At 41.0% G+C, this 27460-nt stretch overlaps 11 protein-coding genes across 12 annotated transcripts in view; 4 read left to right on the top strand and 7 right to left on the bottom strand.

Annotated features, from left to right (window-relative positions):
* Positions 1-610: 610 nt before the first annotated feature.
* Positions 611-2742, bottom strand: LOC111596053 (phosphoglycerate kinase). Its single transcript, XM_023310101.2, has 4 exons — positions 2657-2742; positions 2108-2344; positions 1059-2003; positions 611-997 (listed from the first exon to the last, which is right to left on the bottom strand). Exons 2-4 carry the CDS (start codon positions 2167-2169, stop codon positions 757-759), a joined length of 1248 nt encoding a protein of 415 aa, XP_023165869.2. The 5' UTR covers positions 2170-2344; positions 2657-2742; the 3' UTR covers positions 611-756.
* Positions 2743-6167: 3425 nt separating this feature from the next.
* Positions 6168-10967, top strand: LOC111596116 (bacchus). Its single transcript, XM_023310181.2, has 4 exons — positions 6168-6222; positions 6934-7379; positions 10663-10825; positions 10892-10967. The coding sequence occupies exons 2-4, from the start codon at positions 7116-7118 to the stop codon at positions 10939-10941; spliced, it is 477 nt and encodes a 158-aa protein (XP_023165949.1). The 5' UTR covers positions 6168-6222; positions 6934-7115; the 3' UTR covers positions 10942-10967.
* A 2074-nt stretch (positions 10968-13041) lies between these two features.
* Positions 13042-13743, bottom strand: LOC111596057 (methyltransferase N6AMT1). The gene has a single exon (XM_023310105.2). The coding sequence runs from the start codon at positions 13717-13719 to the stop codon at positions 13057-13059; it is 663 nt and encodes a 220-aa protein (XP_023165873.1). The 5' UTR covers positions 13720-13743; the 3' UTR covers positions 13042-13056.
* LOC111596058 (SNAPIN protein homolog) lies at positions 13702-14278 on the bottom strand. The gene has a single exon (XM_023310106.2). It carries the CDS (start codon positions 14208-14210, stop codon positions 13722-13724), a length of 489 nt encoding a protein of 162 aa, XP_023165874.1. The 5' UTR covers positions 14211-14278; the 3' UTR covers positions 13702-13721.
* A 128-nt stretch (positions 14279-14406) lies between these two features.
* Positions 14407-18046, top strand: LOC111596055 (transportin-3). The gene is made up of 5 exons (XM_023310103.2): positions 14407-14746; positions 14833-15909; positions 15973-16139; positions 16195-17556; positions 17632-18046. Exons 1-5 carry the CDS (start codon positions 14633-14635, stop codon positions 17690-17692), a joined length of 2781 nt encoding a protein of 926 aa, XP_023165871.2. The 5' UTR covers positions 14407-14632; the 3' UTR covers positions 17693-18046.
* A 424-nt stretch (positions 18047-18470) lies between these two features.
* On the bottom strand, positions 18471-20461 carry LOC111596056 (sorting nexin-20). The gene is made up of 4 exons (XM_023310104.2): positions 20039-20461; positions 19821-19964; positions 19066-19762; positions 18471-18996 (listed from the first exon to the last, which is right to left on the bottom strand). Coding segments are annotated over exons 1-4 (978 nt in total). The 5' UTR covers positions 20040-20461; the 3' UTR covers positions 18471-18860.
* Positions 20462-20751: 290 nt separating this feature from the next.
* On the top strand, positions 20752-21618 carry LOC111596066 (gamma-secretase subunit Aph-1). The gene is made up of 2 exons (XM_023310116.2): positions 20752-21226; positions 21287-21618. The coding sequence occupies exons 1-2, from the start codon at positions 20831-20833 to the stop codon at positions 21608-21610; spliced, it is 720 nt and encodes a 239-aa protein (XP_023165884.1). The 5' UTR covers positions 20752-20830; the 3' UTR covers positions 21611-21618.
* A 14-nt stretch (positions 21619-21632) lies between these two features.
* On the bottom strand, positions 21633-22488 carry LOC111596067 (transcription initiation factor TFIID subunit 10b). Its single transcript, XM_023310117.2, has 3 exons — positions 22228-22488; positions 21997-22166; positions 21633-21927 (listed from the first exon to the last, which is right to left on the bottom strand). The coding sequence occupies exons 1-3, from the start codon at positions 22436-22438 to the stop codon at positions 21832-21834; spliced, it is 477 nt and encodes a 158-aa protein (XP_023165885.1). The 5' UTR covers positions 22439-22488; the 3' UTR covers positions 21633-21831.
* A 67-nt stretch (positions 22489-22555) lies between these two features.
* Positions 22556-23678, bottom strand: LOC111596065. Its single transcript, XM_023310114.2, has one exon. The coding sequence runs from the start codon at positions 23575-23577 to the stop codon at positions 22669-22671; it is 909 nt and encodes a 302-aa protein (XP_023165882.2). The 5' UTR covers positions 23578-23678; the 3' UTR covers positions 22556-22668.
* Positions 23679-24015: 337 nt separating this feature from the next.
* On the bottom strand, positions 24016-25063 carry LOC111596107 (caspase-like). 2 transcript variants are annotated; one of them, XM_030224440.1, is made up of 2 exons: positions 24893-25063; positions 24016-24862 (listed from the first exon to the last, which is right to left on the bottom strand). In XM_030224440.1, exons 1-2 carry the CDS (start codon positions 25004-25006, stop codon positions 24104-24106), a joined length of 873 nt encoding a protein of 290 aa, XP_030080300.1. In that variant the 5' UTR covers positions 25007-25063; the 3' UTR covers positions 24016-24103. The 2 variants fall into 2 exon arrangements, with proteins under 2 accessions (XP_030080300.1, XP_023165936.2); XM_023310168.2 differs by having other exon boundaries at positions 24016-24866; positions 24897-25062.
* A 1085-nt stretch (positions 25064-26148) lies between these two features.
* The window catches only part of LOC111596098 (neural cell adhesion molecule 2), an 83142-nt gene continuing 81830 nt past the window's right edge, over positions 26149-27460 (top strand). The window contains exon 1 of the mRNA XM_023310158.2: positions 26149-26572. Within this exon, the coding sequence (XP_023165926.2) occupies positions 26530-26572 (43 nt within the window). The 5' untranslated portion in view covers positions 26149-26529. The remainder of the gene's footprint in view (positions 26573-27460) is intronic.

Here is a 27460-nt window from a genome sequence, read left to right as displayed (position 1 = left end):
TTATATAAACCAATGTCGTTTCTAGAAAAAGTTTTTTTCTCTTTCAGTTATTGGCAATGTTTAGATATCGATCAAGTTTAGGATTGAGAAAAAAAATATAAATATAGAAGCGCAATTTTTTTTAATATATATTTTCTAGATTCGTCCGAAAGATATTTTTTATAATTAAAGAATGCAAAATTATTAAATTTCGTAAAATTTTTTTTTTTCATTTTTTCATTACAATTTATAAGTTAATGTATATTTCCTTAGTATTGACAAAAATTAAACGCGTAGATAAAGTTTTCTAATTGGCATAAACAGAAAATCCTATTGGAAATAATAAAAATATTTCAATTTATAGCAATTTCCGAACTGTAACTTATAAATTATATTTTTCTTTAAAGGCTGACATTTTAGTTATATATTAGGAACGTGTTGCAATGGTTCTCCTAATGTTATTAGCAGAGAGAGAAAGTTATCCTGAATGAAATATTTATTGATTTTCCAACTTATATGTAACTATCTTATTGGAAAGAGAATCCTCTACTGGAATTCTCACTCCAGCTAGAAGCAGTTATATAAGAACAAGTTCCCTAAACACCTTAAATGAAGAAAATCTTGGGAGTTATTTGTGTAGCTAGTTAACTTATATATTCACTTTATTATTGAACTTTGGGGCTTACGTGATAAACGGTGTCTGGCGCAGCAATGACAACATTAACATTAATAATTCAGAGAGATTGGTTGATTATGGGTATTAATTTCGGTCGCCACTTAGGCATTGGATAGAGCGGCAACGCCTGGCAGTGTCTTGCCCTCGAGCAGCTCCAGGGAGGCGCCGCCGCCGGTGGAGACGTGCGAGACGAGCGCCTCAGTGTTCCATTTGGCGCAGCAGGAGGCTGTGTCGCCGCCGCCGATGATGGAGACGGTGCCATTCTTGGTGGCTGCCACAACACCATCCATGATGGACTTGGTGCCTTTGGCAAAGTTGGGGAACTCGAACACGCCGGGTGGTCTACGTGAAAAAGCAATCGTTAGCCATAAAATGGAAGACTTCTACAAGAAGCTCAGCTTACCCGTTCCAGACAATCAGCTTGGCACGCGCGATGGGTGCAGCGAAGAGCTCACGCGTCTTGGGTCCCACATCCAAGCCCATGTGGCCATCGGGTATGCCAGCCTCCACGGTGGCCTCGCTGACGGCGGCATCTTCGGCAAACTTGTCGCCGCAGACGAAGTCGACGGGCAAATGCAGCTGAACATTGTTCTTCTTGGCCTTGTCGACCAGCTTCTGAACGATCTTGGAGCCCTCCTCGTCGAACAGGGAGCCGCCAATCTTCATGTTGTTGAGGACCTTGAGGAAAGTAAAGGCCATGCCGCCGCCAATAATCATCTCATTGACCTTGTCCAGCAAATTCTCAATGAGCTGAATCTTGTCGGCAACCTTAGCGCCGCCCAGAATGGCCAGGAAGGGATTTGGTGGTTTGTCCAGAGCTTGCGAGAAGTATTTCAACTCCTTGTTGAGCAGCAAGCCGGCTGCACGCTTCTCGAAGCCCTCGCCCATCATGGAGCTGTGGGCACGATGCGCCGTGCCGAAGGCATCGTTCACATAGACATCGCCCAGCTTGGCCAGGCTGGTGCGGAACTCCTTGACCTTGTCGGCATTGGCTTTCACCTTGGCACCGCAGGCATCCACGCCCTTGCCCTCCTCCTCCAGATAGAAGCGCACATTCTCCAGCAAAATAACGGAGCCGGCTGCGGGATCCTTGCAGGCAGCCTCCACCTCGACGCCAACACAATCATTCAGGAATATTACTTTCTGACCGAGCAACGTGGTCAGCTCCTCGGCAACGGGTGCTAACGTGTACTTCAAATTCTTGTTGCCATCGGGACGACCCAGATGGGACATGAGCACCACGGACTTGGCCTTCTTGCTAAGAGCCAACTTGATGCTGTCCACGGCGGCGACAATGCGCTGATTGCTCGTGATCTTGCCTTCCTTGATGGGCACATTGAAGTCCACACTAAGGTCAAAGAGCAGGAGGCAGAGAAAGATTGCGAAATTTTCTTTTATGCAACATTCAGCAAACGGATGACGATCACTCGGTAAGTTTATCATGTAACCTACCGCATAAGGACGCGCTTGCCCTCCAGATCCAGGCTCTCGATGCTCAGCTTATTGAACGCCATTTTGATGCTTGTCAAATTGTATCTAACAAACTTCTGGATAGAATTGGTTTGTGCGAATGCGACTTGACCCACAGCTGTGCGGCAATGTCAGCGCAAGGTCATATATTGGTAGCTTGATTAGGGTTGCCAATGCGCGCCAGATAATGCCGCAACACCAAAGCCCGCAGTAAACAGACTGTAAAAGGGTTTAAATTTAAGATGAATAAGAGTCCCATTGGATTAAAATAAAACAAAGAGCTTCAGCTGATTTGAATTGCTTCCAATTGGACTTTATCCGTTGACTCTGCATATCGCAAGCAACACTGGCAGCTGTGTTGAAGAACGCATTTGTGCAGTGCTGTAAAGCAACATGAGGACGTGTTTCATTCTGCTTGGCGGCAAATTTAAACAATCGCATGCAAATATTTTAAGGCAAATATAAAAATGAATTATAGTTCGTAAACAGCTAAGGTCAAGAAAGACGATGTAACTGACTGATGTAACTTACGTAGCTAACACATTTTCCAATACTTTCACAAATCTATTTACTTAATTACATATGTAAGTATGTGTGTATGTTAATTTGCCAAACGACTTTGTAGTCAATGAATGTGTGTGTGTGTTTTTGTAATTATGTATTGAATAAATGAATGGATGCTACATGACAACGCAGCTCTAAAGCAATTGTCCACAGTTGGTGTACATTTTTTGCTTTTTCTTCTCTCGCAACACACACACTTACACACACAAGTAGATATGAAATGACGCCAACATTTGCTCTTCGCAAATGATTCATTCATGTGCTTCTCACCCAATCGCCGGGTCGGTACAACCACCATCACCACCACCACCACCGCCACCACCACCACCACCGCCAGCACCACCACCCAACCCCGTCGTCCATCCACTCAGCCAAGCGTTCCCATTGCAGCCAAATGCATGACGCAGATGCCAACACAAAAGCGGGCAACAACACGACCACAGAGGCCTATGCGAATGCGTTGCAGTTGGACTCAGCCGGCTGCCGACGCCGATGCCGATCCCGATCTAATGCGTCAAGTGACAGTGCTGGGGAGGGTGCTTAGCACTCTTCTGCACAATCAAAGCAATCGCCAAAGAATGAAAACAATAAGCTCTGGGTATAATGATAACACATACTTGGGTCATGTATTCGATATTGAAACCAAAACCGTCAACAAGAGGCGGCAAAGTAAATTGAATATTTGCGTGTGAAATAACCGTTGACGTAGTCTCTCTCTATCTCTCTCACTCGCTCTCGCTCTTTCTCTTTCACTCACTCACTCACTCACTCTCTCTCATCGTAGGGTATTCAGCTAATCGCTGCACTCGTGTGGAAACATTAAACATTCGCACATGCTAGCAAAACGCGACTTGAGCAACCGCAACGACGTCTAAATAATAATAATTCGAGAATATAGCTTATCAGAGAACCTCTCTCAAAGACACCCAGCAGTAGTCGAAGTTGCCCTCGTTGAGTTCTACTCGCGTCAGCCAAACCAGTTCATGATTTTCAGTTCTTTTCTCGTTCACTCAAACTATTCTAAGTGAAATGAACTCTGAAATGGTTCGGCCACAGCGAATCTATCGATGCTGTACTAGACGAGGGGCACTTTACAGGGTATTATGATAAGACAGTGAACTATCTTATCTTAATAGAATAATTTCAATTATATTAAATAAGTTGCACGCAAGGCAAATGTTAAGCTATATATATCTAAATATCATAAATAACTTGCCAGTTTTTCACACTTTTCACACCTTCAGTTTCCATAGCTGAAAATGTGTGTATGCATTTAACTCATAAAGCTATTTACATCTGCACATTGAGTGCTTTGTTCTGAATAGATATTTTAAAAATGAATTTATATTATAAATATATAAGGTGGAATATAGTTCTATATCAGCAAATCTTAATAAAAATCTTGGCAATCTTATTAAGCAGCACAAATATATATATATTAAGAAAAACGCTTATAAAAGAATCGATTGCTTTGATTAACACCTTTGCGTTGCATGCTACAGCAAACAGACGCAATGTGTTTATACACTGGACAAAAAGGTTGAGTAACTAAAACACGTAAAAAAAAAACTAACATATATTAAAACGGATTTTCACTTTAAACTATATGACATGGCTATTGCTTTCTCTATCTAGACATCATTTAGCTGCGATTACCTGAGAAATGTTTTTTTTGACTACCTCTAGAAATGTTCGTCCCCGTTGCCTGAATGTAACGATTGCACCTTTCTTATCGCAATTCTCTGAAACAACAACAGTTGAGGGACTGAAATATGGGTTGTTTTTGTATTTGATTTTATTATAGTGTATATTGTTAACCTTGAAAACCCTTGGTCACACAGGGAAAACATGGAACCGAGTAAAGCGCACATCTGTCTGAGTTCTTGATTCAGAACAGTGTTCGATATATTGAAGCAAAGCTTTAAAAACTGCAAGAACAAACACTAAAAAGAGAGTCGATCTTCGAAAATGGGGTAAAAGAGAAAAAGAAAAACGAAGACGCAAATCGGCTTATCGAGAAATGTTAAGGCTCAAAAACAAAAGCAAGCAAAAGTCACAAATGTTGTTTGCCGTGGAACGACGAGTAGCTGCTGCTGCTGCTGCTGCTATTGCTGCTGCTACGCTGTTTAAATATGATAACTCAATATGATTGTTTCACGATTACAGGTGTGTTGTGTGTGGCGTGTTGGAGAGCGCTACAAACTGGTAGATGCGGCCCATAGACGACTGTCATCCAACCAACTCACGAGGAGAACGTGTCGTCGCTTTTAATTAACGTTTTGTGTGCGTCTCTCATATTATTCAGATTACAAACTATACTTACTTATTTGTTTTGCATAAAAATAGCAGAATGCGTCGACTGTGGCAGCCAGCAGCAGTAGTTCAAATAAGTAGAGAGAGCGAGGGAGCGAGAGAGAGAGAGACTAACTAAGCAACAATAGAGCAGAAGAACGTTAGCTCATTAGTCAATTCCTGAACCAGTGTGGTTCGTGTAATGAACAGAGACAGCAAATTGTCGAACCACCAAATGTGTGTGGGATCAACTGAAAGAAATGAAAGATGCAAAATGCTCACAAAAAAACACACACACACGCACAAAACTTCGAGAAACGGGGTGAACCTTGTTCATATGTAATTCACAATAATGCAAATGAATGTGCCTCTATTAACAGCGCGTTGCAATTCACAAGTTTACAAGTTAATTCAACATCTAGCTCATATTTAGAAAGAAACATATTTACATATATTTTATTCTGTTAGTTTATAAAATCTTGATGATGGGCATTAGGTATCTTTAGTCGTCCAATTGACCTGATTACTCGCATGTTTTTAGGTCCACTCTATAAATATGTTGTGGCACAAACAATAAGCCGAACACATACTGCCGCTGAGTATGCAATCCAACAGCAGAACATACACACGCCACAGACGCGCAACTGACGGCAGCGACAGAACGCCAAAGTTGCCCGGCTAGCCGCTGTCTCTGCCGCCGCCGCCGCCGTCACCGCCGTTGTCGCAGCCACTGCTGTGTACCCTCCCCGCCAACCAGACTGCCAGCCAGCTAGTTGCCCGGCTCCAAGCCCCTGCTGCCGCCACGTCAAGCAGCCCTCCATGGCACAACAGCCAACAACAACCACCAACAAGAACTGTAACGGGCAAGCCAACCGCCGCGGCCGGCAATTTTCAAATTTACCGCCAAACGTGCTGTCGACGTCGCCGTTGGCTGTGCCTGTACTCACTCACGAGCAGTAAGCGCATTTTGTATGGAATTCGTCAAGAAACCCACTCGAGGTGTCAATTTTATATTTCAGCTTGATCGCAGCAATATCAATGAGATACCAAATGAAAGAGGATTATTTGCACTAATAATTAGTATAACTATGGAACTTATCCAAACAAAGGTTTATGAGAAAGCAGCAAATATCTAAGACGCTTAAGCTGTACAAGAACACTCTGCTTGCAATCTGTAGCCGGTCCGTGTGCGATGGTAGGTTTAGTCTTGTACGAGCCGTCAACGGGTACACATATCGGTGGTCAGTCAGAAAGCAATAAAATACAAAATACTGAAAAATAATCAGACAAGGCATACAAATATACCAAATAGCGTACGCACATACGAATAATTTGTATATTTGTAGCCGATCTAAATCTGAGACTATATTATAAATATTTTATTATTTTATCAAAAAATTATTGCAAAATTATTTGTAGAATCGGTCAGCGGGCGTTATTGGTGGGTCGCTCAGACGGGGGCTGGGGCAGCGTTTGTTATTTTGTTCTCGCCTCCGCTACCTGCCTAATGTTGTTGTTGCCTTCTCTTCTCTACTTTGCTAACTGCTGCTGTACAAATGCCGCCGTGCTTTTTTGTTCAGTGTATTGCATATACGACAGAACGAGAGAGCATATAGAGAGCGTGAGAGAAAGAGAGGGGGACACTGACAGCGGCGCGCGGCTTGAGCGTGAGCGAGTGATAAGCGAGCGAACAGCAGCCGGTCCGAGCGATAGAGAGGGAGAGAGAGAAAAAACGAGAGCAAGCAGCATTCGGAAGCGTATGTGTTTGTGTGTGAGTTTGTGTGCATATGCGCTCTTGTTGTATCTGTTAAATACACAGGACGTAGCAGCATTTCAAACAGTGTGTTTGTGTGCTTCGTGCGGTGCGGTTCTCGTTTTTTCCCTCCTCGGAACAATCTATCTATTTTGCGCTAATTTTTGTCAACAACCCAAAAAATATCTTGAACACACAGCAATCAAAAAGCAAAAGCGTTGGAGTAGTATACACACAACACTTGAACGGATACTGAAATTCACGCGCGCATTAATCATTACAATTTAAGCCTACATATAACGACGCATGCTCGTTATATAACTGTACAAAAAAGATATATACAAGTTTTTCAAACAAGTTCAAAAGCAAAACAACAACAAAATGTCTGCAGCCACAGAACAACAAAATAACGGTGATGTTGCCGTAGAGAAGGTAGCCGCAGTCAGCGACAGCGATGTGAAGGAGGATCTCAAAGCCAAAGCCAAATCAGTTGCCGAGGACAAATCAGCGGCTGCCGATGCTGCTGGCGATGCAGCTGCTGCCGATAACGGCACGGCCAAGGATGGGGAGGACGGTGCCGATGCGGCAGATGCTGCTGCTGCGCCCGCCAAGGGATCCGTCAAAGGCACAAAGAGGCAAGCTGAAGTAAGTATCCAAAAAACCCCAACTCGAATATCTCTTCAAAAAGGATCTACTCTTCTATTTGAGTTCACCTCGTACAGTTTCACACAATTAGCCCTAATCAGTCGCAAGCTTCCCTTTGTATGTGTATTGTTTGTGTGTCCGCTTGTTTAATAACAAAACAAACGAACGCACTTGTCGTCGTCGTTCTTTCTCTTCTGTCGCTCTCAGCGACGCGTCATGCGTTTATCGATCGACTTATCGAACGCGTTGCTGTCCTAATCGATTAACGCTTTGCTGTTGTAGTTTTGTTTACGCGCTAAATTTGCCTTTTTTGTGCAAATGATTCATACATTTTTGTGTTACCACCGAAAGCAAATTACAAAATCCGGCGGCAAAAATAAAACTGGCCGAAAAAAATTCTAGAAATAGATATACACACGTTTTTCAGTTTCTGCCGCCTTTCTAACACTCAGCTGCCGATAGCAGCCGCAAACAGCCGCTGAGAAACAAGAGTGAAAGAGAGAGAATGAATTGAGAGAGCGCACACTCATCTATTTACAAATACATAAATAGTTATTTTACATTCAAAGCATTAAGTGATTGTGTGTAAGTGTGTGTGTGAGGGCTGTTGTTGTTTACGATTAAATTAAGACGATTGTGAGTCGGTAATCAAAGATTATTTGTTGTTCGGTTCAAATCGAGGTTAGGATGTCTAATAATCGAACTGCTGTGGTGGAGGGCGGTACAGTTATTGGCCAGAGAGATAATAAAAGATAGAGAGAATGAGAGAGCTTCGATTTTAGTACAAACGAAAAAAAAAAAAAACAAAGCAAGTAAATACTGGAATACGGCATACATAGGTCATTAGCATTGCACAAGGAAAGCAGCAAGACGCAAAAAGCCAAGAGATAAACTTTAAAAGCTTTGTCAGCAATGCGGCCTTGCAACTCACGTACACGTACACACACCCACACATGTATGTGTGTACATGCTAAATGCTAACACAATATAAATCGAGCTCTTTAATTAGTCAAATGCAATTTTTGTAACAACTTTGTTGACGGCTCTCTTACGATTTTACGGTCGTATTTAAAATGCATTTGCCGAATTTGGCAGCTACACTTAACAAAAACAAATTGCGCGCCAGCCAAAATGTTGCACTCTCAGCTAAAAACAATGCCGGCCGGCGAAGGCAGCGACAGTCCGCCATATTACAAGAGTGAATGAAGGAAATAGAGAGAAAGAGAGATGAGTGAGCGAGAGGTGTATAGAGAGGAAGAGAGAACCAGTTTTTTAGGCTGCCGCAACATTCCATTCGGCTGTTTTTCATTTGTTTTATGTCATAATCGAAAAAATCACATTTTTGATAAACATAAAAATATTCAAAGACAGAGAGGCACGAGGTATCTCTAGAATAAATCACATAAATTAGCAAATCATTTGATTTGTCACAAACTCAAAATAAAAATGTACAGTTTAACTAGCACGCGTACTCTCAGGGAGAACGCCGTCATTTACTCTCCCACTCTCACGCTCTCTTGAACACACTCTCCCTCTCACAGTCCGCTCTTCGTGTAAATACTTATGTACACATTCTGTATACAGACATGTGTTGTTTGTGTATATGCCCATTTACATTTATCTTTCACTTTTTTCGCCTTACTTGTATTTATTTTGGTACATTTATGTACTTATGTTTGTGAGCATGGATGGCGGGCGCTCATAAAAACAATCCATTTACAGGGTGGTGCAACTTCCTTAATTGAAATGAGCTACGGATGTAATATTTGAAGTTCACGAATCTGTTGCCTACTGTTGTGGAGAATTTATATAAATATATTATTTATATTAAATCATATTTATATAACTTGCATATATTACTTCCTTAAATAAATAATTTATAGATAAATTTACGATACGTTACTATCTATAGATATGATAAAAAAAAACCCTACACTACCGAGCGTTCGCGAACTTTCTTTTAATTTTTCTTAATGTCAGTTTCTTCTAGAATATCTAATAATCATCATACAAAATATTGCTTAACAGCCTCTATCATTGATGACCCTGTTTTATAGGTTGTTTGCTGTAATGGCTGGTTGGTAGCATAAGTATTTTACTTTAGACTTCGTCGTGGCTTTTGTTGTGCTTGAGAGAGCGCGCCGCATATTTTGCACACATTTTCCCAGTTATCTTGTTGTCTGCTTTGTAACAATCGCTGTGTTAAATTATGCCTTCGCACACATACAAACAATCACACGGTTATGTATTACAAGCTTTCTTTCATTTACATGGGAACGTGACTGCCTTATGTACTTGTCTTGTTGTTGGGTTGGTTAACTGAGTTTTGAACCCACGCATCAGCAGCACATGAACGCACGTCAAAGCAGCGACGCTGGCGTCGTCGGCGGTCAACCGTTTGCGCCTTTTTCTACGGCAGCTGCCGTATGTATGTGTGCGTGAGTCGTTCATTCATGCAGCCATTGTCACGACGCGCGCGTTCTCAGGTACAGTTCTGCCCTGACAGCGGCAGCGCTATGAACACGCTCTCTTTTGTAGCTTCTTACACGCACACATACATATGCTAACGCTAGCATGTAGCAGCTGCTGCGCCGTTAGCGTCGCTGCTTGCTGTTCGGGTTGGTTCGTTTCGGGTTCAGCTTGTTTGCTCGGTTTTCGGTCACAGTGGGTCGAACGCACGCTTGGCTTGGCTGGTTTTGTATCTCACGGCTGCGGATACATATGCCCTCTTGATTGTTGTTTTTCCATTATGTAGTAAATATGCCGCTTTATATACAAATATACATATATGTCTGTAGGTCTGTTTGTATGTAAGTGAGAGCTGCACTTGTAATGCGGCAATCGTTCGCTTGCGCTCTCTCACTCTCTCTCGCTCGCTCTCACCCTAGTCGGTGCGTGCTGCTGCAGCGAATTCCATTGACGCGCGCATTTTTCAAATGCCTTTTTTACGGCGAAAATAACGATTTTTCTTTGCTGCTGTTGCTGCTACCCAGTAAAGGGCGATTTTCTTGTTTTGTGGGCTTAAAATATACTTTTTACGACCATGTACACACACATACAGAAGAAACACGCATGTTGCGAGAACATGCGTATGATGGCTTTATATTTTGTTTCCATGAACAATTCGCTTTGCCCTTGATCAAGGAGAAGTGTGGGGTTTAAGTTGGGCGCCCAAAAGTTTTCAACAGAAGCAGCAGCAACAGCAGTGGCAACAGTAAAAGAACTCCTTTATTTTGTTATCGATAAGCTTTACTTATTTTACATCTGATTCCTTCGTTTGCAGGCTAAATCCGCCGAATCAAAGAAAGCCAAGAAAGATAAACCCGCTGATGGCGATTCCGATGAGGAGGAGGTATTAGATGATCTCATCGAAGGTGACAGTGAAATCGAAAGCGACGAATACGATGTACCCTACGATGGTGAAGAGGACGACATTGAATGCGACGGTAAGCTTTTCCACACTTCCAATCCAAATCTAAACTAAGTCAAATCTTAATTCTTCTTCCACACAGATGATGATGATGACAATGATGACGGTTCCGGTTCGGACGATCAAGCGTAATAATAATGTAGTCAAAACAAAAAAAAGAAAATAAATAACAAAAAAAATACAAACAAAACAAACAAAAAATTTAAATTAATAATAAATAAAAAGTTACAAGCAAAAAAACAAAAACCAGAGAAAAACGACACAAAAAAATCGCAAAAGTATATAATTCTTATGTTTAAGAAATAATTTTCTATTTCTTATTTTATTTTAATTGTATTTTATGTGTACTTTTTTATATATAAAAAAAATACAATTTTTCACGCATCGCGCGAAAAAGTAAACATCCCCCTCAGAAAAAAAAACAAATTCTACACAAAAACCAAGCTTTTCTTTCCTTTAAGTCATAAGTCTTAAGATAAAACAAAAAACCTTAAATAATGACAAGCAGAACAAGAAGAAGAAGCAGAGGAGAAGGCGGAAACGATGAACCCATGATTTACTTAAAAATAATAACAAAAGAAAACACAATAAAAGAACCAGAAAAAAAACAAACTTCATTATTAAAATTAGACGTTACATTTTATGAATGATCGAAAAAGCAAATGCAATTAAAATGGAAAAAATATACAAAAAAAGAACAAAAGAAAAACACTCGAAATTTTCTATCTGAAAAAAAAAACAATTTTTATTGGTTTCACAACTTTTTGCGCCCACTGTGCGCACTATTCAACGGGAAGTTTGATTTCTACATTCACTGGGCTCTCTCTATCTCTCTTATTTCAGCATTTACACACACACAGACACATACATAGAACTCTATAAGTTATATATATAAACAATTTAAGTATGTAATGTCAGTATTAAAAAAAATGCAAAAGCAAATCAATTAATACTAAAAAGTTAATTCATTTGTAAATTGTAAAAATACAAAAACAAAGAAATTAAATAATGAACAAACTTTTAATGTTATACACACAAACACACACATATATACACACATATATTTATAATTATTAAGTAGTTCGGGGTTTACTTGACATATTGACAGCAATCTCACTTTAATTATAATGACTGATATTTGGTGGCCGAGCAGAAGAAAAGAAACGAAAAACATTAAACAATCAATAAAAGTTGCAACATTTTTCAACAATTTAACCAACCAACCACAATATAAACAATATTAATGAGCATTTAAAGGCTAACCGTTTATGCATAAAACAGCTCAATTACATATATATATATAATATATATATTATATATATATATATACTCTATAAACAATTTGATACCAGAAACAATGTTAAATGCAAATTTTGTAAATAAAAAAGTAAAGAAAAACTTCTATCCAGTCGTAGTGAAAGAGAAGTAAATGAAACCCACAAAAATGAAGCGAAAATAAATGATTGTAATTACATAAAGAAAGAAAAGCAACAACAATTGGCAGTTATCAGATGCCAATAAAATCGTTTGTTTCATTCCATTGGGCGGGGCAGCAGCAGCAGCATAAATTCTACCTCACACCCGCCCTTTGAGTATCAAGCAGGGGTGTTTAACCCGAGTAGGGGTAGTTCTTCGAACATGTATGTGCAGATACACCTATCACACATGTGTGTGTGCATGTACATTTTGTGATACATAATTCATTGATTGGTGCCGTAATCGCATCGGTTTGTTTTACATTTTCAGATTCATGCTTCATGGGGGTTGGGGGTTGCATGCAGAGGGTAGTTAAAACGCGGTTTCACTCACTCTCCAATTGAGCTGAAAAGTAATTTGCAATGCATTCTGCCATTTACCAGTTTCAATTAAGCACCAAGCGTATCAAATCAATTAAAGTCCATATACATACAAATTAGCAATGAATCATTTGCATTTGCTTTTCATTATTTAAATCGTAACAGCATTAATCGAGCTATCGATTATTGAATACAATCATTTAGCCAAGACGCAGGCCTACAGCAAGCTTAGCTCCAGGTTGATGTTTATTCGTTTTGTTAGTCATTCACATTTACTTCTCATCATTTTAAATGTAACAGCACTATTCAAGTTATCGATAGTTAAATACTATCGTTCAGCCAAGACTCAAACCAATAGCAAGCTAAGCTCACAGTTCATTTCGGATTCTATACTGAATATTTCTTTATACTGAATATATTATTGAATACTGCACTTTATTATACAAGCCAATCAATTTGCGAATCGTTTTACTTTCAATATGTATAAGTGTTCGCCTGGAATGCGTCGCTCCATATATTTGAGAGCCTGGAACTTTTGCCGCCTTAATTGTTCGATTATTTCATCTGGTTTGTTCTCGTGCAGCAGCAGCAAATAGAGCACGCCGCTGGGTGAGAGTATGTCATCCAATTGCTCCAATAAAATATCAGTTACACGCCGTCCATCTGTGCCACCTGCCCAGGAATAGACCAAATTGCGCTCTGTGGCAGGATTATCTGTCAGCATTTGGCTTTGCAGCTCCTCATCAGTGGTTACCACATAGGGCGGATTGAAGAGCAGCAAATCTACGCATCGTCGACGCAGTGCATCGGTTAGATTGCAGCGCAGGCTATCCAAGCGAGCTCCATTTCGTATGGCTGTGCGCTTTGTAGCCTCACAGGCTTTTGGATTGATGTCCGTGGCCAGGCAGTGGGCGGTGTTTGCCAAGCGCTTGGCCAGTGCGGTGATGATGACGCCGCTGCCAGAACCAATTTCGAGGCACAGACGCGGCTGCAGCGTGTCCAGGAACTGCAAATCCGATTCCAACGCATCGAGCAACAAAAAAGAATCCTCCGCCGGCTCATAGACGTGCTCGTAGTCAGCCGAGGAGAGGTGCTCAGTATGCGGCGTCTCCATGTCTATGATATGTTGGTGGCCAGTGCCGAGTCAAGCAGTGCCTGACGCCTGCGTTGCTCCTTCTCGATGAGCCTGTGCAGGCCAGTCAAACGCTCCTGGCTGTTGCTCAGCACGTTGCTGATGATGGTCACCTTGTGCTTGACGTTCAACAGCTCCTTCACCTTGTCGGCGAACTCGGGTATTTGATTCTGGGCTTTCTCAATGTCCCGCAGCTGGGCAGCCAGTGCATCTAATTGTCCACGCAGCTCCGACTGCAGTTGTATGGTTGATGCGACGCGTTCGTCTAGCTTTTCGATGGTCGGCTTGAAGAGGTTTGTGATGCCCTCGGCCAGAATATCGCGTGTGGGATTTGTGCAGAAGTTTTCCGTATTTTCGTCCAAAGAGGTGACCGTGGAATCGGAATCCTTATCCATTGCAAATTTTGCTAACAACCTGCTACGTCGATATGTCGTATCGTATTTCGATGACAAATCTATCTTAGAGATGAGCATGTTATGCTTGCCTGTGACTAATCAAAGTGGCTAGCGAATAACTTCAGTGTATACAAAATTCAGAAACTAACTTAACATAAATTTTTTACATATTTTTCTTATAGTTAAATTTACAAATTTGTACGGTATTTAAAATAATTTAATATTGGCGAACGATAAGAATAAAAGTTTTTACGCATATCAAATTTGTTAATATATATTTGACATAACATATATATTTCTATATAAATATACATCTAACTAAACGTTACGCCATTATTTTAGAAGGTATCATTCCACTGCACTTCGTTACAACTCTGCTAATAAAAGTTATCAGCGGACAGCCGTCACTTATCGACGAGCCACCACAAATTCTTTCAACAGAAACAATTTTGGTAATATTAATTAAATGCTTTGATTACATCTACCTGCAAGCCGGCGCAATGGACACATATTCGGTGGATATTGTACATCAAGCTATAAACGCATTATTTCAAGGCACCAATCCCAAGGAGCAGGAAAAGGCCAACAAATGGCTACAGGAGTTTCAAAAGTCGGTAAGTTGTAGCCTACTTGGATTTGGGCATAAATTTTTACACAATTTGAGGCGGATTCCGCTAACTGCTTGCACTTGTTGCCCCAGATATATTCATGGACCATTGCAGACGAGTTGCTGCATCAGAAACGCGACTTGCACGCCAACTACTTTGCCGCTCAGACGATGCGTAATAAAATACAAAACTCCTTCAGCGAGCTGCCGCCACACACACATGAATCTCTGCGGGACTCGTTGATTACACACATTGGACAGATTGACGAGCAGACAGACAATGTGATTGTAACGCAGCTTAGCTTGGCCGTCGCCGATTTAGCGCTGCTAATGGCCACGTGGCAGGAACCGATTAGTGATTTGTTAAAGGCGCTCGCTCCACATCCTGCAGCCATTTGGCCATTACTGGAGGTGCTGAAGGTGTTGCCCGAGGAAATTGATTCGCGCTATTTGCGATTGGGCGCGAATCGTCGCGAACAGGTGCACAAGCAGCTGGACGCCAGTGCCGAATGTGTATTAGAATTTCTGTGCGTGTGTGCACAACGCAAGGATCTGGACCAGCATCGCATTTGGAATGCCACGCTTCGCACCTACAGCGCCTGGCTGGTGATTCAAGCGTTCCCCCTTTCCCATATCTGCGACAATGCGCTCTCCCAGCTCGCCTTCCGGCTGCTCAGCCAGCCAGCGGAAACGACTGGCAAACTGCATGACAATGCCACCGAATGCGTCTGTGCCCTGCTCAGCTGCATGGGCTCACGCAGCGGCAACCTGGAAGCCGACCCACAAGTGGCGCGTATATTCGAGGCAGTCTGTCATTTGGAGACGGCATATCATTTAAGTGTGGCCCACGAGGACACCGATAAGACGATCAACTATTGCCGCATCTTCACAACGCTTTGCGATGCTTTCTCATTAGACATTTTTGAATCGCAGTATGCGATGAAGGGCTTGGATCTGGTGCTGCTATGTGTAGGTCATTTCGACTACGAAGTGGCCGAGATCACATTCTACTTGTGGTACAAACTCAGCGAGGATCTGTTCCAGCGCTACGACGAGAAGTTGACAGCTCGCTTTAGACCACACATTGAACGGCTGATTAGCGCTCTATATCGACATGCACAAATGGAAAGCGATCATGACGGCCTCATCGAGGAGAACAATAATTTCTATGTAAGAAAAACATCGATAAAAGAAATCAATATAATTGCAATTAACACTTTTAAATTTTCATAGGACTTTCGTCGGAAGGTCTCCGATCTGTTAAAGGATGTGGCGTTCATTGTGGGATCCGGTGCGTGTTTTAAGCAAATGTTTATTATACTACAAGAGCCAAACACGACGTGGGAGCACACTGAAGCGGCACTCTTTGTTATGCAAAATGTGGCCAAGAACATATTGCCGTAGGTGCTTCTAATATAATGGTTTTGATGCTTAATTAATTGAATATTCTTTTAGCGAGGAGAATGATGTGATACCCAAGGTGGTTGAGGCGATACTCAATATGACGGATCAGACACACATTGCGGTGCGCTATACATCAATAATGCTCATAGGTGAACTGTGCGACTGGATTGAGAATCACTCTGACCTGCTCGAGGCTGTGCTCAACTTTTTGCTGTATGCGCTGCAGCAGAAGAACGGCCTGGCACCGGCGGCGGCTATTGCGCTCACTTCTATCTGTTCAGCGTGCAGGCAGAAAATGATTTGCCATATCAGCGGCCTGGTGGAGATAGCGCGCAGCTTGGACAGCTTTCAGATCAACAATGATGTTGCTATTGGTCTACTGAAGGGCATATCTCTGATATTGACAAAGCTACCGCAAGAGCAGCTGCAGCCAGCATTACGAGAGATTGTGGGATTTCAGCTGCAACCGCTCGCCCAATTACTAGAGACCAGCCATTGCCAACTGGCTAAGGGTGAGCGCAGCGATCCCGTTTATTGGATTGATCGCGCCTGTGCGATAATACGCCACACGAATCCCGATGTGCCCGACAATGTGGAGCATCCAACAGTTGCAATATTAAATGATGCCTGGCCACTCATCTCGCGCGTGCTAGAAAAGTATCAGAGCGAGTCGCGCATTATGGAGCGCACCTGCCGTCTAATACGCTATGCCATTCGCATGGTGCGTAAGCAGGCAGTGCTGCTGGTGGAGCCGCTGATCAAGCAGATCGTTGTGCTCTATGCGCTGCAGCATCACAGCTGTTTTCTATACGTCGGTTCTATACTGGTCGATGAGTTTGCCAAGTCGAATGAATGCATTACAGGTCTGCTGGAAATGCTGCAGGCCTTCATCGAACCCACGTTTGGGCTGTTGCAGTTGGAGAACGGATTGCGGAACAATCCTGATACTGTTGACGATTTCTTTCGGCTGGCCTCACGCTACCTAGACTGCTGTCCGTTGCAGCTGCTCCAAAGCAGCCTCATCACACCCATATTCCAGTGCGCGCTGATAGCCTGCTCGCTGGACCATCGGGAGGCCAACTCGTCGGTGATGAAATTCTTTATCAATCTGCTCACTTGGGGACGCAGCAGCAACCATCGCCACAGCGAGTGTAGACCGCTGGTCATTGAGCTGGCCACGCAGCATGGCGGCGCTCTAGTCATGAATCTGATACAGGCATCCGTGTTTCAGCTGCACTCCTATATGCTCGCCGACGTCGCCGAGGTGCTCAACGAACTGAAGCACGTTGTTACGCAGTCACAAATGGAGCCCTTCCTTGCCCATGCGCTGGAAGCGTTGCCCAAAAAGAATAGCGGTGGCTATGTAACAGCCACACAACAGCAATTGGATGAGTTTAGTAATACAGTGCTGAGGTGAGTATCCTGGCGCTTGGCAGCCAATTTTGCTCCATTGTTTGGTAAACTATATATTTGTGCTTCAACTTTCAGAGCGGACACCACAAAAGCCGTTGCACAGGCACTGAAAACGTTTACGCGACTGTTCCGTTGAAGCAGTTGCAAGCTGCATTGCTGCACCACCATACCACAATACGTTGGCGTTTGGAAGTTGTCCACGATGATATGTACATTTGAAATTATGTATACGCAATGTTGAGCAGCCGCTGAGAACAATGAAGACATGCCAACTTGTTGGATGGATGCATGCGTTCGTATTTAAACATGTAACTATAGTTGGTTAGCGTTACAACGCTGCGTGCGTAGATCAAGCGATCCTCACGAAACGTACCATAAGTTGATTTATTTAAGTGCACCTTAGATTTTAATTTAAAAATTGACTTACAATATATTCTTAAAAATGTTTAATGACCACCAAGTGCAGCTCATTTAGTTTTTTTTTGTAAAATACTTGAAATGTAAATCCAAACAGGGCTTAAGCTGATATTGAAAGCTATCAATCGGACATTGAACAAAGCCAGATTATTTTTTAAAACTGTTTTTGCTAAGATAAGCTTATATTACTGTTTTCTAGTTGGCGAGTTAAATGAAATTAGGATAGAACCACTGAGAATTCTTTCGTTTAATTATGATCTGATCTTTGAAGATTTTCATAACTCAAGTCTTTGGGTAAAGATTTTCAGCATATTCGATTTGATTACGCCAGAAAAGTGAAATGTTTTGATTTCATTTTCAGCTATATCTAGCGTTTTAGGTATTTTAAATATCCGCACAGCTAAGTTAAGAATTGACGTAATTCTCATTTCCTATTCGAAATGACGCAGATATATACAAATACATCCAACAATACAAGAAATGCATATCAAAATGAGTCAGACTATAATTCCTATAATATATTTGATAATTTCGTTCTTAATACAATTCAGTAATTCGATAATAGATTGATTGATATTACAGGAATGTGAATTTTAGATAATTTCATTCGTGTTCAGTGGGTTTACTTTTAGCATTCGATACAGTTACAATCACGTTAAAGGGGAAGCTACGCAACAGAACTTAGATATTAGACATAGAAGTATAACGTACATGCAACACAAAACAAAATAGTGACTATCAAAAATTGTGGAAGGGACGTGATACAATGTAAATAGAAATATGACATACATTAATACTAATTGCACGATAATTGTTACTAATTGCACTTTTAGCTTAGCACTACGGCTCGAGGGTGTGTGTCTATGAGTATTATCTACATTGTGCGTTTAGATGGTTTCTGTGCGGGGATCCAGCTTGTGAATAGCCTGCATAAGACTGGTGATATTAGCTGTATTAATGCCCTGCTTGGACATTTCCGTCAAGCGATCCGTTATGGGTTTCTGATCCTGACCCCGTTGCCACCTGCGAGCAAGCAACAAATAAAAATATGAACTTTGAGCTGTTTATAAAGCAAAATATTAAAGTGCATACCACAAGTGTGCACATGTGTGCAGCAGGGGTATATAGAGCGGCAGTAAATCAATGTCACAGAGCGTGTCGAAGCGACTGAGTGCCAGTAGAGCCCAACGCTCTGCTGAGTGATGGGGCACCGGTGATGCGGTGCAGGCAGCAACCAAGCGACAGAGTATTAGCAGCACGGGCCGCGACCGATTCATGAAGATCTTGTTCAACAGACGAAAACAGTTCTCGAGTATGGGTATGGCCATCTCGTTGCGTCGCTCATCCAGATACTGACACGCCCGGGTCAGTTCGTCGTGCTGCAAAAAACGTAGAAATGCATCCGAATCTCGCAGCTTAGTTTTACTAGCTATGTGCGTCAGAAATGTTTCAAATGCAGCACTGCGCTCGGCAATCAGTTCCGCTGAGAAGTTGCCCATGAGCACTTTGCTGGGGAAGTTCATGTTGGCCAGCTCGTTGGGCAGCTCTCGCTTAAGGCACTGGTAAAGATCACGAAAATCTGTGTAGCGGCGGTCAATCTTAGCAGGCTGCTCATCCATGGTGCTGGAGTCCTGGCGCACAGTTAGCTCGTAAACGACGAAACGCTTGACTTTCACATCGTCAATCTCGCGTGGCATTATGTGGGCCAGCAGAATTTCAAAACGTAGTTCCGGGTTGCCATCAGCAGTGGGACGAAACTTTTTAGCTGGATTATAGCTTTCCCAGAACGCTTTAGCGTATAAGAAATATTATAACTCGAGCTGCACTTGGGTTTTGAGTATACTCACCTTTCTGGCCCGTCGGGTCAACAGTCTGCGGGGGTATGTCCAAAGCGGCCGCCTCAATGGCTGGACTATCGGGCTCGTCGTCCGGATGTGGACCATCCGTAGACGGCTGGTGCGGCAGTAGACGTTTAGCCATCACAGCGTGCACTAGAAAGTTGAAAGTAGTGAATTGCAATTACGTATAACAGTCGCATTGACTGTTTGTGCAATTGTTTACTCACTTGTAAATGGGACCACAAGAAAATATTAATTGGCAGCTGTATAATACGAATTTGCCGTTAATATCAATTTATTTATTTTATTTATCGTGTCTGTGACGATTGTATTACGCTTGCAAATGTTCAAGTGACTAATCCCCGTGGACCCAAACCAAAACATTGACGAGCCCAGTAGACGAATAAGTGGGGCGCCTTTGTCTTAATAACGACAGCTTACTATATCGACTACGAAATGCTCTTTTAAGGGAAAATGTTTTAAGTGCATGCGTGCGAATTTCCGCCTTTTATATATGCAAAATGTTCAGTTTATTGTGAGACGTAAAAAATCTATATTCTACAAGTCTTGTAACTGCTTAATATTTGAGCATCTTAAAGCAGGCGTAATTAAGAAAGCTAACTGCAGTTTGGAAAGTGTATGTAAACATTATGCTATCGTAACCGATTTGTTTACACGACTCACGCACGCAAAACTCATTCGATATTATCATCGCTTGTATATAAACAATTACTTGAATATCGAATGCTCTTTACAGCCATTTGCTAATTATATTATGTATTCTTGGGCAAAATTGTTAATAAATCTATGCTGATTATACAAATTTGTTTATATAAAATACCAAAATAATCTTAGTTCTAGAATCCAGTTGCTATATTTGGGAAGAGTATTGTTATCGTTATCGATAAGTTCATTAGACGACAATAGGTACATGGTAATTGTCATCGGTTTGTCACCGTAAACAAAAAAAAAAAACAAACTGTCTGAGTGGGCGGTTTTACTTTCTTGTGACAATAAATATGACGCTACCCGAATTTTTTGGTTGTACACTGATTGCGTTTGGAACACCGTTTTCACTATTCGTGTTCACCATTGCCAATGATTCTATGCGCATTATAATACTCATAGCGGCCGCCTTCTTTTGGCTGCTTTCGCTGCTGCTATCGTCGCTGCTGTGGTTTGCGATTGTTCCACTGCGCGACGTATTGGCTTTTGGTGTCGTGTTTTCGGTGCTGTTCCAGGAATGCTTTCGCTACATCATATATCGCATCCTGCGTAGCACAGAGCACGCCTTGCACGCCGTTGCGGAAGATACGCGTATCACGGAAAACAAACATATTTTGGCCTACGTTTCAGGGCTAGGATTTGGCATCATATCGGGTTTGTTTGCGTTAGTTAATGTGCTGGCGGATATGGTGAGTGTCTCTCTAGCTATAACAATCAAATAAACTAATCTCTATTCAATGTATTTGTAGACTGGACCTGGCACAATGGGCCTCCGGGGTGGCTCTGAAATGTTCTTCGTAACGTCGGCAGTCCAAGTACTTTCAATTATACTGCTGCATACATTCTGGAGCGTCATCTTCTTCAATGCTTTCGATACAAATAATTATCTACATATTTTCTATGTCGTTGGTACACACCTCTTCGTCTCCCTATTGACGCTTCTCAATGCGGATGAGCTGTACTGGGCGAGTCTCTTGCCAAACTATATAGTAACGATTCTCACTGCTGTTTTAGCCTTTAAAGTTGCGGGAGGCACCAGCAAAAGCTTCAAAAGATTTGTGATGTGCCGATAATTCTGGAGTAGCTAGTGTATTATGAATCTAGTGATTTATAGCCTAAAAAGACATTATTCTAACTTTAATTAATTTAAGTTCTGTGACATCAAACTGACTATTTTGTCAACATTTATTTGGAGCCCTAAAAGAAGATTGGAACCTTGTGGCTTTCTTTTCGATTGACATATTTTTATGGGTGTAACTTAAATAAAACAACTTAATACGTAAATCGCCGAATCTTACTGGCTATAGTCCATTTTGCGCACATTGATGCCGTAGTCAGCTAATGCAGGCTGCAAATCTTCCATAGTCAAGGTAAACTTGCGATCCTTAGCCTATAATGATATATGTAAATGTAATTATATATAAACATAGATATTTCTATATGCACTACAACAACGCACCTTTGAGCCACCGGGTGTGCTCGAGTTTTGCATGTGTGTGCGCGCCTTGGAATGCTGCAATGCATCGTCAATGATGTCCGACATGAATTTCTGAGTTGCTATGGAGATAAGTCGAACAATGCGCTTGTCATCCGCATGAAAGCCGCCCATATTCAGATAATGAGAAGTCACTGAAATTTTAAGATCATTTATTAAATTGGCTCTCTCGTATATGTATTTAGCAATAGCTACCGGCATCTGGGAGCAGAGGAGTGTAGTCCTCTAGTTGCAACATGAAATCGCTGAGATGTGATGCTGGTGCAGAACGATCGCCGCCTGAAATAGCATTGAAGCTATTGCCACCGCTTACTCCAGAGGCCGTGCCGCTACCACTGTTGGCTTGACCAGATGAGCCCCCGCCAGCACTCGGATGATAGATAATGCCAAAATTTGAGCCGACCATTGTAAACCTTTTAGCAAACAATATTTACTGTAGTGTGACCGCTTACGTTAAACACCAAAATACCTAAACATACAAGCTATATGTATCGATAACACTTATCGTGAACATTGAGTTCGCTTTTAAGTTTTTATTTTATTTTTATTATTAAACATTACATTATTTTACATACATCAGCTGCGGTACAAGGAATACAATCTTTTCCCTACACTTATGTTTACCAGGTGTTAAGCCTATTTGTCCTTTTTATTGACAGTTTTCTTTGATGATGTTTTAAACAAACATTTAATAATAAGTAAGAGAAACACAACTATGAATGTGCCAATAAATGCCAATGGAAGCGTACCCTGACTATTGATATAGTCCATAACTTGTCCAAAAGATAATTCATCCATAAAACTGGATGGTTTGGGAACCATTTCTGGATGACTATTTTTTATATATCCGCCTTCAGCAAACTCGATGAAGGCCTTTGGGGTATACTCCTTTGAAGAGTATCGATAGATTTTGCCTTGGCGCAAGAAAATGAATCCGGGAGCTTCCGCAACCTTTAGCCGATTCGCAGTCGAAACGCCAGCTCCCAAAGAGTTCATTCGTGCTACGTTTATCTTGCGTTTTAGTGAACCACCAACGGACTCCCAAACGGCATATAAACGCTGGCAGAGCACACATTCCGCAGAATAGAAGAAAACAAACCAGTCCCCGGTTGTGGCTCCAGTTGAGGCTTGTGTTAAATGTTCAAAATTGTCATCAGAAAGCTCCTTTACCGCTGGCTCGCGGTTATCGCTAAAAAATTGTATAATTTCTTCATCGTTTATTGCTCCATGGTAGAGAATTGGTATTCCTCGTCGGAAATAGAGCAGTGCCGGTTCCCTGCTCGGATCGTAGATATGTATTAAATTGCTATCGTGCGCCTGCACAACTGACGCTCCCAACGATTGTTTGACTTCATCCTGAATTTTGTCAACAACGTTTTCATATTTTTCGCATTCCGCGCAGTTGCCTCGCGTAAACAAAGCAACCACATCGCCTTCGCCGGTTAAAATGTGTATCAAATCCATATCATCAACGCGTTCAATGCCAGCGCCGTAAACAGCAATAATTCCCAGATATATGATACCAATAATCTTATGAAAATACATTATTAACAAATTATACACGTCTGTGAAAATCTACTTGTTGGATGCCGACGTTGCGCGTGCACAGTCTTAATAATATGCTATTTGCTAGCGATGTACCTATCGTATTGATAGTCGATTACGATTCCGATATCATAATAATAGCCGAGAGAATTTAACACAAGTAATAAATAAAATTCAAATATTGGATGATATTTTGAAGAAGTTGGCTTTTATTATTTATAAAATTTTGTTTGTAAAAAATAGTCTATTATAAAATATACTGGGGTATATTCTTGAAGAGATGTTATACAATTTGTAAGTAATAAAAATATAAATAAATATAGTTTTTGGATTATTTGTTTAATATTGCTAATGTAATAAAATATCTGGTTAGAAGTATTTGTTCATAAATTGTGATGCAAAATGTATAAATCACAGGAACGTATAACAGATATGCAACAATCTGATTGTATCAACGTTAAATAAAATCTAATCTAATCGAATATATTTGATGATAAATAGAGATATTTCCGAGTAAACGTATATCTTAGATAGGGGGGCTACCAAAGCGCAAAACACGCGTTAGGGTGGACATGGTAAAGCTTATTTGCTTTGCCTGATATTCGTAGCTCTCACAATTCGCCACGCGCTGAGCAACAAAGGTGAGCAGGTTGAGCATGTCCAGCGTTTTGCCATTGGCTTCCAGCTCCTCGCAGAGATTGTATATAAACCAGCTGCCCGTTGAGGTATTGCTCCACGATCTGTAGTTGGGAATGGTGCAGAAGGCTATTAGAAAATCCGCATAATTGGGAATCTTATAACTGCTATTGGAAACACTGTCCGTTTCCGTGTGCCCTTTGGAATGTAGGACATAGCCCGGATCTCTGAGTTTGCCTTGACAGGCTTGGACAATAAACAGCTTCGGTTTGCCCGCCAGCGATGGGCATTTTTCAGCTTTAAAGGATTCCCAGATGCTTTTCAGCTGATATTCTCCATCCTTGGCATAGACAGTATCGCTATCGCCATGAGTCAAAACAGCAATCAAAATGCAATCGTGATTTGTATGATCCGCGGCAACAGCGTTTTCTATGGTTTTATTTAGCTCCTTGTAACATGAGTCTTTGTAGACTTTTACATTGAAACCCAACTTCTTGAGCACGCACTTTAGATTTTTGCTGTCGATATTTGTTTCGGGTCGTGATGGCAAGTTTTTGTAATTGAAGTGCTCATGGCTGAAGATCAGTGCCGGCCCACGGTGCGTATGAGACATCTTGTATTCGACATCATGCCGATGAATAACCATTTGGGCAATGTTATTAGTTTCGTAAGTTCGAGCGGCATTCACAGATATGCAGGCTCCATCAATGTCTTCCGGAGACACATTTGAAATGTCGTTAGAAGTTTCCTGTTCGCCCTTAAGTGACTCATATGATTTGCCATTATCGCACATTTTAAATTTTAAGATTCTGTTTTATTTTATTATTCTTTCTGCAGAAAACTATTGCACTGAGTATATGTAATATTGGCCGGAATACTAAGCGTAGGGATATGCACTTATCGTCGGACTGCGCAACAAGTTATGCATTTGTAATGCATATTACTGATAAGAATGTGTTGCCAGTGTTGCCATCTGCTTTTGTGGTTAGCTTTCATTTTTGAAAGTTATCGATAGTTACAGTACGATACTCAGCGCAGCAATTTTATATAATATTAATTATATTTATATTAACATAGGTATTTTAAAAATATATAGTTTTGTATTGATTATGTACATACTATTAAATATTATTTGTATGTGTGTTAATTCATTGCATTTTATAAATAATTCAATATTTTGTCTTTCTTGTGTTAATGATGTTGATTTACCATTTAAATGTCCCAAAGGATATTTAATATGCCTGAAAATTAGCTTATTTTTGTGTTAACCGTTATTATATGGTATTATAGCATGGTTTAAGTCTGAGCTAATATATTTATAATGTAAACCATGCTTTAACAATTATAACACTTTAAATGTTATAAAATGCCAAGGTTCGCCAGTAAACTTGGTTTTTATTATAGCAAATGTGGTGAGTAGCGTAATTTTTAGCTATAAAAACTTGTGGACGTTATACGTTATATGTTATACGTTCTACGTTATGTTATACATTTAAAACCACGAGGCCTACCCCAATAGCTGAACTAAAAGCTGCAGAAGCTTTCAAGAAGACATCCCCAGCTTTCGGTTAAGCTACAGCAACATTCGTTATGTTTTACCCCTTCATTAGCAACATGTTGATACAAATTCAAAAAGTGGGCGCAATTTTGATAATCTTTTTGTAATTGCTGAAATTAATATTTCTTTTTATTTACTTGTTGTAAAAATTACATATTAAAAATAATTTGAAATAAAATCAAGTGCAACAAAAATTTTTAATATATATAGTGAAGCAATTTTTTTTACAATAATTGTTTTTTATATTTGTTTATAGAGGTTTCGTGCATGTTGCTGGCAACATTGAGCATCGGCCAAATGTTGCCTTGGACATGCGCATTGTTGCCAGCGCAACGTTCGTGTAGCGCTCAATTCGCGAGCGAAGAAATTGGAAAAAAAAAATTATATTCAGTGATAAAGTGAAATTCGTGCGCGTTGGTTGGCTTACACTTCGTGTAAGCTTCAAGCTCAGACTCCGGCTCTCGGCCCACTGTCGCTCACTCACTCTCGCTCTCCGTATATCTCTGTCTTGCTCGCACACTCTCTTCGTTGACTCTCGTATCGGATCGGTGTGTTCACAATTAGACAACAACAACAGCAACAACTTCACAACTAATGCCTAACAATTGAAGTGCCTGGTGCTTGGGCACAAAAATCGCTGATAACAAAAGTGTTATAAGTGCAACAATTTTTGCCACTTAGCAATAGTAGCTCAATAAATTCCGCTAAAATAACAATTAATATTTATAATATTGAACAAGGATTCAGCGGCGTTCGCGATGCGTCTAATTGGATTTGTTCTAAATTTGGCTGCTTTAACAGGTGAGTGAGTTCTTTGGTTAGCTGTTGCCAAATACAGTGACCATTCGACGAGGTTGGCCAGAGTTTTGCGGAATATATATATTTATCTAAATATATCTCTGGGCTTGCTATATATGAGAAGATAACAAAAATTGTCTTTAAATTGTGCTTAATGTGTTAGGTTAACAGGTGAGTGAGTCCTTTACGCTAGCTATTCGATATGTTTAGCTCGAGTTTTATAATATATAAATATTGTTACGGCCATGGCTTGTTTATATACTTTAAAATTTAATATATTTTAATTTTCTCCATAATTTGTAAACTCATATTTATGTGCCTAAGAAGTGCTCTTGACTTTAAAATGATCTCTTTGACTGCTTTGAATTTGAAATCCCAGCTAACTGGGTCTGTAAGTCTGGGTCTTGGTGTTTGGGCTCTTACGGAGAACATATTTCATTTCGTCTCAACTATTTATTTGTAGTTTGCATATTTTTCTAGCATTTTGTGGTTGTCTTTATTGGGTCTTTCGTGTTTAGCCTGCGCCACTGTTGCGTTGTTTGTTCATCAATATATATTTTGCTTGGGGCATTTGGTGTTTCTGGCTCAAGTGTTTCGTGGCTAATGCAAAATCGATTTCACATTGTTGCATATTCCGTTTGCAGGTGAAATCAATGAACGGTGACGCAACCCAGTCGAGTTGAGGTTTAAGTGCACGAATTCAGCTGCAGTATATGGCATTTAAGGCTGGCAGGGATTAAGGCGTTTCGTTTCGGGCCTGGCTCAACTTGTCATCGCAGGCAGATTCAAAGAGCAGGGCGACACTTCAATCTGCATGCTCCAGATTAATGTGGCGCTGCATTTCAACTCTTTGCTTTACTTCTTGACACTTCGCTCACGCCAAGCATTGCT

The sequence above is a fragment of the Drosophila hydei genome, unplaced genomic scaffold (assembly GCF_003285905.1).
Source record: "Drosophila hydei strain 15085-1641.00,03,60 unplaced genomic scaffold, DhydRS2 tig00008114-arrow-pilon, whole genome shotgun sequence".
NCBI classification, from domain to species: Eukaryota; Metazoa; Arthropoda; class Insecta; order Diptera; family Drosophilidae; genus Drosophila; species Drosophila hydei.
The sequence above is the reverse complement of the archived record's forward strand: the minus strand, read 5'-3'. Positions and strand labels throughout refer to the sequence as shown.